The sequence below is a fragment of the Numenius arquata genome, chromosome 7, assembly GCF_964106895.1.
Source record: "Numenius arquata chromosome 7, bNumArq3.hap1.1, whole genome shotgun sequence".
Classification (NCBI taxonomy): Eukaryota; Metazoa; Chordata; class Aves; order Charadriiformes; family Scolopacidae; genus Numenius; species Numenius arquata.
The window spans coordinates 44,059,054-44,074,284 of record NC_133582.1 but is presented as its reverse complement, the minus strand read 5'-3'; the positions used below and the strand labels follow the sequence as shown (position 1 = coordinate 44,074,284).

The following is a 15,231-nucleotide window of genomic DNA, read 5'->3' as shown; positions in this document are numbered from 1 at the left end:
AAAGTTGTTTGAAAAAGAAATATGTAGTTACTTATATTCAAGACTTCGCCTTTTGTATCCATCCCTGTCCCCCCCCCAAAAAAATGATTTAGCACATTGCTAGATGTTTTCCACATGTGGAGACTAATCAACTATTTAATCTATTTGAATCATTTCTCTGATAGCTTTGAAAGACTAGAGTGTGGCTGTATCATTTCTTTTGTACATCTGTGCTAAATGTGTCTTCTAAATGCACACAAGAATGTCAATTGTTTATATGGCCTATCATTTTTATTTCTGTGATATAAAGTTAAAAGAACTACGTAATGTCAAAAAAGAAGAAACGGACCTTTCAAGACAGCATGCTCACCAGCAATGGAGATAAGATATGAAAGAAAACTAAGGATTTCAGCACTTTCACATTGTAAGTGAGCTATCCATTGCCAGAATAGGCAGACCCCACTCTGCTCTCATCACCCACCACTTCCCAGACACTCTGTTTCCATCTCTCTTTTTACAAAGAGAAAACTCAACAGTGGAATCCTGTATTTTGAAGAGTTAAGAAATCTATTTGTCTTAGCTGCTTGCTGTATCAAAAAATGTGAAACAAATCTGGCAACTGACAGCCCAAATTTCTACAATTTTTATACTGATTGTACATATGGGCATTACACGTCAAATTAGCAAGGCACATAACTAGTGGAATTTAACCTGCGTATTCATTTGTGGCCAGGCAGTAACATAAACCAGTGTGCACATCCATGCTAAAATAAGCAATAAACAGCAGGGCAGAGAATGCTTCCTTGCTTCTCCTATTTGGGATCAGTTACACTTTTCACAGCCACCTGAAAAAGTTTGGAGTACCAGAGGCAGGAAAAAAACAGAGGTCAGCCGGTGGGGGGCTGCTGACCTGCAGTGCATTCAAAGAAGTCACTCTCTCTGCCAGCAGACCTCCACACTTCTTGTGATATATCCGGGGCAGGAGGAGAATAGAAGGTAAGGGAAAGCCCCAGAGACACCCACTGAACCTTAGACATGGAGAAAGTCAAGGTGATTAGCGTGAGGCTAGAAGATTAGTGAGACCATCAGTAGTCCATGCTGACGGCTAAAGGCAGTAATAAATAATGAAAACAAAAGAGATACAGGCACACACATCTGACAACACGGAGCTGCAACCTCTATGTGCAGGGGCCAAGCCACCAGCCAGGACCTAACGTGTTGGCTGGCTGGAGCAAGTGTCCTGTTTCCCTGGGTCCAAGCGTAAGAAAGGATAAAAGTAAATAAATAAAAATAAATAAATAAAATAATTATTTACAAATAAGTAATGATTACTATCTTTAGACATCTAAGAGGTGAAAACCAATTGTGTAAAATGTAACTAAGGATAATGCTGCTTAAATGTTAATTTTAATCAAGAATTTGCTGTCACAGTATGGCTTAAATTGCCTGAGGGTAACTTTCAAGAGAACTGAGAATCAAGTAGAGGCAGAGTGAACCCGACCCACCCATCCACCTCCACTAACTATGTCAAATTGGATGAAAAATGTGGCAAATAGGTAACTCAGATACTGCCATTCTGTCAGCTAGATTCATCCTATTTAGCTTGCTGAGAATTGATTATGTGCAAGACAAGTGATGGATCTGTAGCCAGTTACAAGTTTGACACACTCCACAAAAAGCTCCTGAAAGCGCAGGTAATACTGAAGAATTGAAAACATCTATTGTAACACTCAGTTATGCACTCAAACAGCTGAATAGTTTATCTGATTTCTGGCTTGAAATGTGCATTTGAAAAATGAAGCTCCACCATATAAAGATGTTCAATGAATGTTCAGCAGAAGTTTCTTATAAGGAGATATAAATGTACATATATGGAGCTCATTCTCTAACTTTTCAAGCTTACAATTTACTTGCATTAGAGTTATATGAATGCATGGCTTACAAGATGTATTAACCTTAACATCATTCAACAGAGGTTATTTTCCCATGCACACCACCATTGCAGAGCTAGCTGTAACGATCTATGCAAAGCCTGCGTGGCCAAAAAGCAAAACAGAAAAACCTACAAGCAACAGAACTCCGCTAAATCAGAGTAAATGAAAGCAACACCATTTGCTACATGATGATTTGTTAGAAATTGCTGACCCACCGACACAGGACATGCAGAGATCTTTCTACAATACTGAATATAAAAATCAGCTTTTCCACTAAGAATTTTGAAGTTAGTGAGGTAAACAAAACTCCCAATATAGACGAAGAAACAGGTACATTAGTGACAGAAGTGTGGAGATTAGACTCTCCTGTCATGAAGATTATTTGGACTTAAAAATGACACGAGTAGAGAAGCCAGAGCTCAGGGTATACAAGAATTACAATAACTCACAAGCAAAGGATTACGGGAATGTAACTGAATGCAGGAGCAACAGAGACGCACATCTGGTTTTGTTTTGTTCTCAGCAAATGAACATATTTATTATTTTTAATTGAATATTTGTAGACAGTGTTGCAAACTACCAAGGTTTTAGCTGGGACAAGCTCAAAAACTTAGAAAGCTGAAACAGTGAGTGAACTCACTGTTAAACCACTTCAAGCTTTACCCTTAAATCTTCTTAGAATCAAGCTGATCTTTCAAAAACTCTAACCCTCTCCTCTCCTGACCCTCAGAACTAATTCCAGATATTTATAAGGAAGTAAACAAAATCAAATTCATGCAGAGAATTTGTTGTAGTGTTTCTGCCCATTACCAAGAGGAACAGAATTGTGATTTTCAGGGCCATACAGGTGGCATGGTGGTTATGAACACCCATGAATTCGAGCTAACCCCAAAGAAAATCTTGCACTGTAACAGAAAAGCAAGGGTAAGCTAACAGAAAAACGGCTCAGACTCTACCATCTTGTTTCTGCATAAAGTATTTTTGAAGTACTGTGCTAGCAAAGGAATTCAGAACTGCCAATGTGTTGAGATCTAAATACGATAAGCATCACAAGGCTTACTCTTCTAAGCTCTCACATAAGCCCATCACATAAAAACACTTAACCATTGTACTTCAATGAAACTAGTCATATATTTAAGTGTTCTGCCGAACTGAGGTTATAGTGGTCAGTGTTTTATCAAAACAAACTCTAAATACTTAAATATTATCATTAATCCATAAGTAACACTTGAAAGAGATCAATAATTAAAAGAATGGAGCAACCACCTGCAGGGAAAAGCAACTCAGCCTTTTCAATTGTTACAGAAACACTACGAATGGGCAAAACAGGAGGAGTGAAACGGTATTTGTGATGTTGACAAGAGGTCAACATATAAAATTTAGGCCAAAAGGCCAATCTTAAAAGTAAACTGTTTGACTATAATGCTCTAAGAACACTCTATAGTTAACATAGGATTTTGTATGGATATATGTTTAAGTGAAATAACTAGCGATACCCTTTTCCCCTTCTCATTAGCTGTTTTTTTTTTTTTTTTTTTTTTTAAGAGGATCAGTAGAAATAAATCTGTTTACTGAATATTTTCTGCATTTTCCTCAGCATCAACAATAGTTTACACAAAGCCTAAAAGTGGTTTATTCCATTGTCGACATCACCATGTTTTCAGAGCAAATTCTATTTTTGGTTACTAAATTTCAACTTCACAGGTAGTAACCTGAAACAACACAAAGCAAAAGAAACAGTCAAGGATGACACAACCAAATAGGACTTTGTGCATCAAAATGTCAGAGCAAAGTAGCAGGTTTACATCTGGCTAATTATGTCCAAGATAGTTATGTTATAATACACTTTTTCTTTCCCATTTCATCAATTCCATGGCTTTCAACACCAGAATACTGAGTGCTGTGAAAACTGATTACAGCAAGAATTAATGCTTCTTTTTAACATTTACCAGCAACAATACCATTGCAAAACCCCTACTATTTAAGTAAAGAAAATTTTTTTCTTTCCAACATTCACTAAGTTCCATCTTGTTCTCTATTTACTCCCAGGAGAATTTCTCTTGAATGTTAAGACATTTAACAAATCACTGGGGAAAAAAAATGTAATAAACCTATTTCAAACCAGTGTGTGAAAGAACAAGAAAACATGTTTCTAAAACTCCAGTAAATGGAAAAGTAAACTTAAGGAGATATAGAAGTGGCCACTATTTTGAATGGAAGGAAGTTTAAAAGTTATTATACATTGGAACTGCATACCCCTGAATCAAATTTGATAACATTTTTCTGTTTGGTAACACAATATTAAACGAATAATAGTGATAAATTTAAAATGCATACGGTAGTACCACTAAAATTAGGATGTCACTTAATCATTGTGGATTTAGTGTTATGAACAGTTTGAAGTTTTCCTGTATCGTTTCAGACAAGCCAGCGGTCTCTTCAGCATTTTAACAAGTATAATCATTTATAATCCAAGCAAATTATACATTTGAGCTTGGCACCAGTTTAGGCAAAGCAGAAATCTTGCTATGAGAGAGAAAGTTGGGGTGGAGAAAGTTTTAATGTAAAGAAGTAAATAAAATGCATTCTTAAAGACCAAGATTCTGTTCAAAGAATATATAAGAATATAACAATAAGTTTTTAATAATTATAAAATGAAGCAAAAACTACAAAGTAAGGCACATTCAATTGAAAATGAGATAATGTTTTACTAATTAACATGAAAGAGGACTCCAATTTCCTAATTAAATTTGTAAAGTTTATCATGTGAAAGTAACACACTCTGCATGAAATTGAGAACAAGATGCAGCAAATACATATTAGACTTAAACCTTTGCCAGGAACAGTCAACTACAGTTAATATAAAGTGTTAGTCTGTTAAATCAAGGAAAGCCAATTTTTAAAATCAGAAAGACAAAACACACAGAGAGGTCTATGTTTTAGTCCAGCTCTAAGAATCATCCTCCTTCTGTGCTTTTATTCCTGCTGGTACCAGTATGCAGTAAACTGGGTGATGTGATGCCTTAATCTCAGGCATCCTCACTACAAGCAGATCAGATTAAAAAGCTTACTATTCCCTCCATTTTGCCAGTTCAGCTATTTTCGTGGTTGTTCTCTGTCAGATTTGTGAAATGATTGAGCTGTAAAAGAAACTACATTTTAAACCAGATAATGATGGGAGACCCAGCTGACAGAGAAGCCAAACAATAACCAGCAGAGCTACAGGATAACAAGGTGGGAAAAAAAAGACTAGGGCAGTATGGTGGAGGATGGCAAGCTTTTAAGTCAGAGCTGCCACTGACAGACAGGAACATATAATCATGACCTCAGTCAGTCTGGATTTAACTGGGCAGCAATGTCTCACGAACAAGGCTCAGGATATGGTTTCATGATAACTTTAAGAGCATAACCAATTTTAGGAGTCCTTGTAGTCCTTCATTCCTGTCCCCAAAGTGCAGCACGTTCTTTAGCACTTCAGTTTTCTGAGAATAATGAATACAGCAGGAATCATTCAAGCATACACAATCTATGTACAGTAACTGTTACTGCAAAGGCTGTATATCCAGGGTCAGAGATTCTGCATGTATAGTAGAAGTCAGATACAGTAAATCACAACAATTTGAATGAGATGGTCCTAGGACAAAAATTAGGCTCTGGCAATTGCAGAGAAACATCAGGATAAGAAAAACATTCCATGTTCCACTTCATAATCACTGCATTAAAAGACCAAAAATGTTGTAATCCTCAGGGAAAGACCTTGAGGAGCATACAAAAGAGGCAAGGCCCAGAAGCAAGAACTAGGAATATGGTATGGGAACAAAAAACCTCAATCTTCTAACAAATGTCTCTGTTTAGCATTTTCATTAGGTGACACTCCCCTCCCCCCCCCCCCCCCCCAACAAATGTGAAATTGCTGCAAATGGATTAAAAAGGAAACATTTTTTTTTCTTCAGATGACGTTATAACAATGCCTATAAAATTCTGTTTAGATCAGTTTTGAGCCAAGATGTTCTATGCAATTAGATGTTGTGAAACTCTTGGATACTTCAGTAACATTAAAATAGAATGTTTTGAAAACCTCTGCATAATATTTCTAGGAACTGTAATGTACATCAGTCCCATTCCAACAAAAAGCCCATAATAGGTTATTGCAGAATATTGCTTCACTAGGTCAGAGGTAAAAACAACGCATTCCTCATGTACTTACTGCATCTTGAACTCTGTATTCAGAACATTCAACATCAGAATTAATGTAAAAACTCAGAAGCAAATTTTACTACTGTCTCTGTTTATACTAACATTGCTACACAGCACTATCACCTATCGAAATTAATCTGAGAATGTAAATAATGAATGCGAATCTATAACCAATGAGCATTTTCTGGCTATTTTTGTGATACTGAAGTTTATGGTGTTACTCAAATTTATTTGAGCAACCCGAGCACTCAGGCACTAGAGATGACATACAATTTTGCTCCCTCCCATGCTGAACCTCAGCCATAGGTATGCCTTGCTGTATACCTTGCAGTATTGCAGCCCTCTCCCAATTTTCTTCTTCTCTGTCTCCCAGTATTGCCTTTCATTTTTTTTAATCCATACATATCTGTTTTATATGTTTGTCTCATTTCTTCCATCCCCTTTCAGGTTATACCCAAAGGTGTCCATTTCAGGGCATGTGCTTTTTTAGTTCATACCGTAAGAACAAAGTTTATCCATGAACTGCCAGCAACCTGTAATGCTCATACCACGTACAAAGTAGCTGTGTTAGCACCCAATGCAAGAAACCATTAAGCATGAGTGCAATAACGAAGAAACTATGAGTGTGGTCATACAGCTATTACTTATTCCTATTACTGTTCACTGCTATATAGATTCCAAATCTACAAACAAGGGCAGTGATCTACTGTCCTTCAAAACACCAAAAAGTTGTCCACAGTCAGCTTAAAGTCAGGCCTGACTATAAATATACTACAGAGCAGAGAAGCAATTAATTCTAACAAGCTTTCAGAAACTCTGTTCCTCTCTAACTTACAACACACTCTCTAACATACAGGCATTTCCCCTTAAAAACTTCATAGTTCACTAACTACTAATAGTAACCAGCTAACCAAGCCCTCAGTTATTTCCTTCCGTCTCTTCTAAGGACCCATTATTTTATATTTTGATTGAAGAGCTAAAATAAAACACAATCTATAGAGAAATACATAACTTTCCACTACTTCCATTTTATTCACCCACCTACTGATGTACTCTTGCTGCCCTTCACGTGTTGCATAACCTCAGCCTTGCTTAAACCTTACTTGTCAACCTTCTCAGGCCTCCAATGACAGGGGGCCGCATTTCAGGCTGTCCCCGAATGCCATCAAACAGGACAAGAACAGAACACACATGTAACAGGAACCTCTCATAAATCTGCACCATCGCCCACCCACACTCTACCCTGCTTACCTTCTGTTTATATTCCATAGTGTATTATGCACAATTTAGATTACAACTTAAATAGGAGATGGATGTTCTCAGTTTTTCATAAGGGGCCACGTAAGAACACAAATAGTCTTTTACCTAAAGCACATGATTATTTCCCTTCGCTCCAAACACACTGTACACAAACCCCACTCGTATTCAAGTGTGAATACGCACTGAAGACAGGTAGTTTCACTGCAGATCATTAGAACAGCTTCTACATTGTGTGCCTCTATCATAGTCACTTACGGTGACTAACAGTTACCTATGTCAAACTTCAGGAACTGGTATTCAATGTTTTGGGCTACCTAGCCTTATTTCTACTTCTTGGAAAGAAGTGCACAACCCTTTTCATAACAGACTGGTTTGTGTACATGCTACAAAATGTACAAATGCTTTAGATGTCAAGGAAGTGTACGCAGTCTTAAAAATAGCTAAGAAGTTAAATGGATCTAAAAAGCTACTGGATGAAATATCCTCTTATAGAAAGGTACGATATAATTAATAAGGCTTTAGTGTCAGTATGACACACACTAAATGCAATCAAGAAAAAAATATAATAATCTACAATAGTCTGCTAGCACTAACCCGCTCCGTTTCTTTTTTTTCCTCACTGCAATGCCCTTCTCTTCCTCACTTCAATATTATGAGTGGACTTTCTCAATGGCAATTGGTGCTCTTGCATCTTTTGTTACAGAATGCATTTTTATGCCTGTGCCCTCCCCTCCCTTCTAGTCTCCTAGGATCCTGAGTTTTCTATTATAACTCATTCAGACGCCCTACTCCCATCATTCCTCACCATGTCTTCTTGGTGTCACATAAAATCCTTTTTACCCTCTTAACCTTATTCCAGCCTGACCTCATTCCCCTACACAGCTTCACTGACTCACAAATCTCTCTTCTCCACTGACCTCTCTCCTGCTGTTCAGCTCCTCATCTGGATCTTCCAGAGCCAATGCAAACGCAGACGCTTACCTTTCCTCCCATGCCCTCTTCTCTCTCTGTCAATACAAATCATGTACAAAAACCTATCCTGAAAGAATGTCAGAGTTGCAAGTAAATATTGAAAAGTTATGAAACATGAGAATCAAAATTTTCTCAACAAGCAATCTTAATAAACCACTATATAAGAGGGAAGAGAAAAGACGCTTTAATAATTTATCAGTTGGGAAAGTTGTTCAGATTCCGCCATAAAAATTCAGAAAAGTCAGAGACCCTCCTGGAACAGACATTGTCCCTTTTGAAGGGGTAGGTCTCTAACTGGGCCTACCAGCCCCCTAGCAGGCTCTAAAAAAAGCTAGAATATACCCAAAGGCACCTAATACCAGCTGAAGTTTATGTTCTCCAATGACCCACAGTCACCAATACTTTGGCAACCCAAGCAGTAACGCCATAGCTACTGCTCCTCTGGATTTGTGACTCTGCTTTAATTTCCACAGGGGCTACGACCCGTCCACCCACTCACAGCCACCCTAATCCTACTTCAGCAATTTTTGTAGTAGTCTTTGCCTGATATTTGGAAAGTTTCCACTTCACCCATACAATTAGTAGCAGACTTTCTAATGCTGCCTCTTCAACCTGCCTAACCCCCTGTCAGTAACACCCTAAAAATAAATTTAAAGTCACTCCATAATTACTACCTTCCTCCCTCTGCTTCCCATATTTTTTTTAAAGGACTTGAGCTGAATGGCTAATAATCTAGTCAGATTTATTTTTATCTTTTTTTTTTTATGGGGGATTTCTGTTATAGCAGATGACTTGGCTGCGTAATCACTGAAGGAGAGTGGAATCTTCTGGAGGCAGAGGAAACCTTCAGGCCAGACACTGAAAGTGTCTGTTCTTTCATGATAGTTTCTGTAAAAATTTACGTCCATTTACTGCATATACAAAGCTTGAAGCACACGTAACACACCTAACCTCTGGGATCACCTGCAGACCTTGTGACAGCAGTGGAAACCACGCACTTAAATGCTGCTTCACCAAAGGCCACTGGAAAGAAGCAACTGAGAGGATGCACTGCTTCTGGGAAAGAGGGGGAGACCTTCCACAGCTCGCTGGAGCACATCAGCGCGGCCTTTCTTCCTATCGTCTAATAATAAGAACAAGTTTCAGAAAGAGTGGTGGAGTAAACCTGTCAGCCTAGACACATCCAGACTGTGGCATTCAAACCTCTAGGTGATGTTTCCTAAGGCTATTTCCCTTAGGAACCACAAAGAACGATGAAGAACTAAATAATTCTCTGGAAAATCACACGCATATTTCTGAATTATAAATTAAATGTATGGGATGTCCCAATTTTACTTATTTTAAACTGTGAAACCTCATGAACATATCTTGACCAAAGCTGTGGTCCTTTGGCAAACTCCTTGCCATCAACCCTGTCATCTAATTTCCTGATAAGCTGACGGAACTTGAAAGGTGGTAAGTAGATGTATAAATGGATCTAAGTGAAATCTGAAAATCCCCTTCACAAAGGTAAGCATTCCAGGTATAACCACGGAGGACCAGTGTGAAATGGGTGAAGCAAATGAAAAAAAAAAAAAAAAAATAGAAAAAGCTTCTCTACATCTCTGTCATAAACACAAGTCAAGGAATATCTAACAAACAAGTGAATTCAAAGAGGAGCGAAAACCAAGTAAAAAGAGCTGAACAGATCATCTACTTTGATATACTCACTGCAATTATTTTTTTTAAACTTTTTTCCATAATGTTTGCCTACAGTTGCCAGCCGGGAAAAGCTGAACATTACGGTTCTGTCCCCTACCATGTTTAATCAAGCCTCTCATGGGGGCATTTAGATGAAATTCCTTGTCCAAGGGCAGGGCCATAACCATCACCATCTTTTTTCTGCCACTGGAACAAGAAGACAGCCCCTATTATATTTTGCCATCTTTCCCTCTTTCCCTTGAATCTATGCTGGGGGAGAAGAGAGACCTTCCTGATGAAGACAGACCTTCCCTTCCCAAATTCATAGAAGGGCAGGAAAACTGTTAGAAACAATCCTAAAAATGCCTGAAAACCTGCTCATACACATACTTCAGATGAGCACATTGATGTAACCCAAAAGGCATTAAGCACTGAAGCTACGACTTGACGCAACCCTGCCAACGAAAAAGACAGCATCAGAAAAGCAGAAGGAAACGTCTAACCTTTTCCCACACATGCTCACCACGCTGCAGTTATGTCTCACTTCCTCTTTAAAAATGCAAGTTGTAGGTACCAGACCTGCTATCAGTCGTCTGCACTATAGGAAAGGCCCTTAGAAATAGTCTCCTTTCACAAAGAAAAGTAAGCAGGAACCTGCTTTCAGCAGTCTACCCACTCAGTTTGCTTTAAAACTTCGATGATGTAACGAGCAAAAATAATCAAGCAAAATTTTTGAATTGAGAGTGTCCCTTTATGCTTTAACATACCACTATGATATATATACCCATGAACCATCCAACTAAGAGGCACACATAGGCTCTACTATGCCTAACTATCCCTTTTATTAATCAAACAGTTCACTTCAAAATTGTATAAAGAACTCTGTAATACAACCAAGCTTGAAGGATAATACAAAAATAACTGTGATTACTGATGTTACCTATTACTCCAATCCACTATTTTGTGAGCCTACAGGCCCCTTGTATTTGATATAGGCTCGTAAGTGCAGATCCTTTAAAAAATTGCACTTACCTCAGAGAGGGGAAAAAGACCAGAATTCTGGTTTTGGCATTTTTTCTGTATATATACATACATTTAGTAGCTGCTATTCCTAGTTATATTACAAGCCATAACCAATCCTGCTGAATTCGGGGTGAGTGTAAGTGAACTCAATATTGGCAAAAGGCTCATGCTAGGCTCTTTGCCTCACAGGCAGAGGTCTACATCTAAACTTATGCAGAGATCATCCGAGGCTGTGAGGCGGTTTGAACATCTTTAGCAAGCAACATGTTAACCAAGCAATCACTTCCATAATGAATACTAAAACATTTGTTTAGTTAATTTCCTCATTCAAAGTCAGGACAACATCACTAGTATCTTTCAGCTGAGATCTTCTAGAAAGTAACTGAGCCACTGCTATTCCATTTTCACCTCGCTTTATGCAGTTACCAGATTGCAACAAACTGAGTGTGTTGCATAACAAGTTGAGTCACACTATTTTTTTCAAAGCAGATAAACTTCAGTTTTATTTTTCATATACAACTGTCACTAACAGTTTAATCTAGGGTTTTGATGGTATATTGTAACTCTTCCTCTCACCGCCATGGAGTTTTAAATAAAGAAGTATTTAATGCATTTCACTTGTTTATAAATTTTCTCTGGGTACCAAGCTTTGCTCAACTTCAAAAGATGAAGACGTGCTAATTTTGACTATTGTTAGAAATAGACTGATGAAAGCACTAACAACTTGGACCACTGACATTTCATCAAAGCTAATACACTTTCTGAATTCATGGAAAAGAAGGATGAGATTTTGTTCTTAGAAGTCTTTAGTGAATTGGGGGGCTTACTCTGAAAAGCTTCACATTCAATGGCCTGATTGTTCAGAAGGGGGACACTGACAACGTCCTGAAAATCAACTCCGTTTAAAAGCTATCCAGCTGAGTAAACCACAATGAGGAATTTGTCACAATCCTTTTGAAAATTTAGTCTACGATTCCTAACCCTGTGTCCAGATCATCTAGTGCTATGATCCTGCAATCCTGACAGGCTACTGAAGTTGAGGGCGCTTGGCACCGACTCAGCGGCACTGAGCACTCCCTGTGATCAAACCAGACAGCTAATACAGTTCAGCCTAATGCGCCGCATGAACATAAACAAAACAGGTCGAGGCAGAGCTATTTTAAGACTCTTACTTAGAAAACCCGTAAAACCATCAACAAGAGGCTTGACAAACGACATGTATTTTATGAATGTGAACGGGTCAGAAAGAACACAGAACCAAGAAGGGGGCTTGTAGTTTCAAACGGGTAATGTTGAAGCAGGTGGGGTAGTGGGGGGAAGACCATTTGGAAAAGCTATTTTAAGCTTGAGGAAAGGAAGAGAGCACAAAGTTACAGAGTGGACGACACCACACAGTGCTTTGAAAGGGAAGCCTTTGAAGTTTATACTTGAAAAGAGAATGGTGTGTATATACGGTGACAAAGATTTAACAGGGAGTTTGGGAAAGAAGGATAGTCCAGTTCTGGTCAGATTGAGCTGGCAGAGCAGCAAAGTATGCAAGATGAAATACCAAAGGCAGAAATTGGAAAAAGGACTAAAAGGAGAACAAGACTGAGTACACAGGTAGTTTTGAAAGGTAACAGAACAGACACACAACGTGACAAAGTGCGAATAGTGACATCCTTGATACAAAGTCATGAACGCATAGCATGATTTTCATGCAAGTAGCTAAAGAATTTTAAGTGCAGAAGAAAAGGCAAGAAATGAGTTTTTGAGGGCCAGGCAATTGGCAATGAGATACACCACCTAATATTTAAAGGATGGAGAAATCGGAAAAATTCATGCAAACAGTGCATACAAAGCACGTTTACATGTCTGACAGAGGGGATAAAGCATATGCATGAGTAGAGCACAGCTAGATATCTTCTGATACAGTATTTTTCAGACTAGAATCATAAAATGTGATGGAACAAACCGGGAGATAAGTAATCAGCTGACGAATTAAGTATGTTTGGTAAGCAGAGTCAGAGATGAGATGACTATATTATTCTATAGTGGGATAAAGGAGGGCAGACAATGTATTTGCACGCAATGGAAGGGTATAAGAACAGGTCTGTACTGGAAGCTGAAATGTACAATGAGAAATAAAACATACACTGAAAGACGAGGTATGAGAAGGCATACATGAGTAAAGAATATGTGAATGGAGGAAGAGCACACCACTGATCAATAATTTGATTAGTATGGAACCATCTGAATGTACACAAAGACGTAGTGCAGAACTATGCCATTTCAGGCAGAAGCATGATTAACAGCTATAATGAAGTCATATATTGAGGGTGTGAGTAAGTAGTTACAAACAAGTATTAGGGGTTTATGTTAAGAACAGGCAGGAGGAGGCAAACGAATAGTTTATGCCAGAAGAGTTATTTTGGTAGATGCGAATGCCTTGGGATGTGAAAGAAAAGGTTAGCAGAGATAGCTGGAGAAGAGGTAGGCATGCAGTACTAGAAAAGGGAAAAGTTAGAGCAACAGCATACATGTTTGTAATTTAAAGATGTGCTCTCATCTCCTACCTGTATTGAGCATTACACAGAAGAACGACGATACAGTGGTAGAGAGACTGACAAGCCTTACTGTCTGCTCTACATCTAAGTGAAGGTATGGAAGGGATGGAATGAGAAGATCTGTGCGTGCAGGTAGTTGCAAAGGCACACAAAAGCACGGGGCAGCAGCATACACAGGCGTGCGCATACCGGGATACATACAAAGGAACGATGGCGATAAGAGTGTGTACATACGCCAAAGCAAAGAAGATAGCGAAATGTCTATGTATACATGTAAGCAGGTGCGCAATTACAACAGCAGGGCCGAGAAGCTCGCATGCAGACGGCGACGGAGCGGTGACACGGGGCTGGCACGGCACGGCCGGTGCCAGAACCTCCCGGGAGCCGGCCCGGGCGAGGAGGCAGCTGTACCTACAGGAGGGAGCCCTGGCAGGAAGGCGGTCTGTGTGCGGCAGGAAAAAATGGCAGACAGCCCGCCCGCCGGCAGCGACAGCACTCGAGAGGCGATGCAGGAGCGCGCAGAGGCAGGCGGAGCGGCCGCACCGGACCCCGGCGGGCCGCTCGAGGAGAAGGGAGCCCACCGCGGCCGAGGACACGTATGGGGGAAGGTCACCCCGGGCCCGCTCCACTCACCCTTCGCTAGGAGTCTCCTCCTCGGCCATGGCGGCGGCGCGGCTGCCGGGAGCTGGCAGCGGCGGGGCGGCGGCGGCCGGCAGCGCAGAGAAGGACAGCGCGACGGCGGCGGCACCGGCCATCACGGGCTCGCTCCTCCCTCCCGCCTGCGTCACACCGGCGGCAGCCGCCCACGCCATGGCGCGGGGCGGAGGGTGCCAACCGCCGCCCGCGCGCCGCCGAGCGGCCGTTGGGCGGCGCGGGGGTGGGGGGGCGGCGTAGCACACACGGCGTAACAGGCGGGGGAGCGGGCGCGGGTGACGTGGAGAGGCGGGTGGCGGGTAAAGCAGCAGAAGCAGCCGGACCCCCAGGGTGCTGTGGCCCGAGAACAGGGCCCGCTGAGGGGGCGCGGTGGCAGGGAGCCGGCACTGGGTGTTTAGGGTGGGAGTTTGTTTTTACGTGTAAGAAGCAAATTAGGGGCTCTGGACGTAACGTAAATATTACCAGTCCCTAAGGTGATTACGAGTGGAACACCTCTTGGGATTTTCGTTTTCTAGTGTTTTGAAAGGCCTGAGGGCAGCCGTGCCGGTGGGGAGGGGAGCGCTGAGGGAAAGGGACCTGCTTGTCTTGGGCAGCATTTGGCCTCACGACACGGGGTGTGTTATTGGGGCGCGTTGGAGCTGCCGTTCGTGTTGAACCATCACCAGGCCTCGACGGAAATAAAGCAGCAAGGCGCAACGAGCGGCAGGAGTGGCAAGAAGTTTTTAAGTCTTGCATTTCTTCTGGATTTTGCCACTGAGCTGAAGCACTTAAGAAAAACAGATGTAAGATGGCTTACTGTTTCTGAAATCCTTCGATTTCAGAGAAGGCGTAAGATTAACTCGGTAACAGCTGAAATTATTCTCAGCTAAAACCATTCTGCAATTTTAACAGTGATTGTTGAGATTGTGTAATCTCAGCTAAAGTTTGTTTGGCTGTGTCACAATGGTTTGGCAATCTGACGTTTTTCTCTGGAGAGTATATTTATT

At 40.6% G+C, this 15,231-nt stretch overlaps 1 protein-coding gene across 1 annotated transcript in view; it reads right to left on the bottom strand.

The window, feature by feature from the left end:
* ABHD5 (abhydrolase domain containing 5, lysophosphatidic acid acyltransferase) overlaps positions 1-14,366 on the bottom strand; it is a 30,283-nt gene extending 15,917 nt beyond the window's left edge. Inside the window, exon 1 of the mRNA XM_074150209.1 lies at positions 14,225-14,366. Within this exon, the coding sequence (XP_074006310.1) occupies positions 14,225-14,346 (122 nt within the window). The 5' untranslated portion in view covers positions 14,347-14,366. The remainder of the gene's footprint in view (positions 1-14,224) is intronic.
* Between the last annotated feature and the right edge of the window lie 865 nt (positions 14,367-15,231).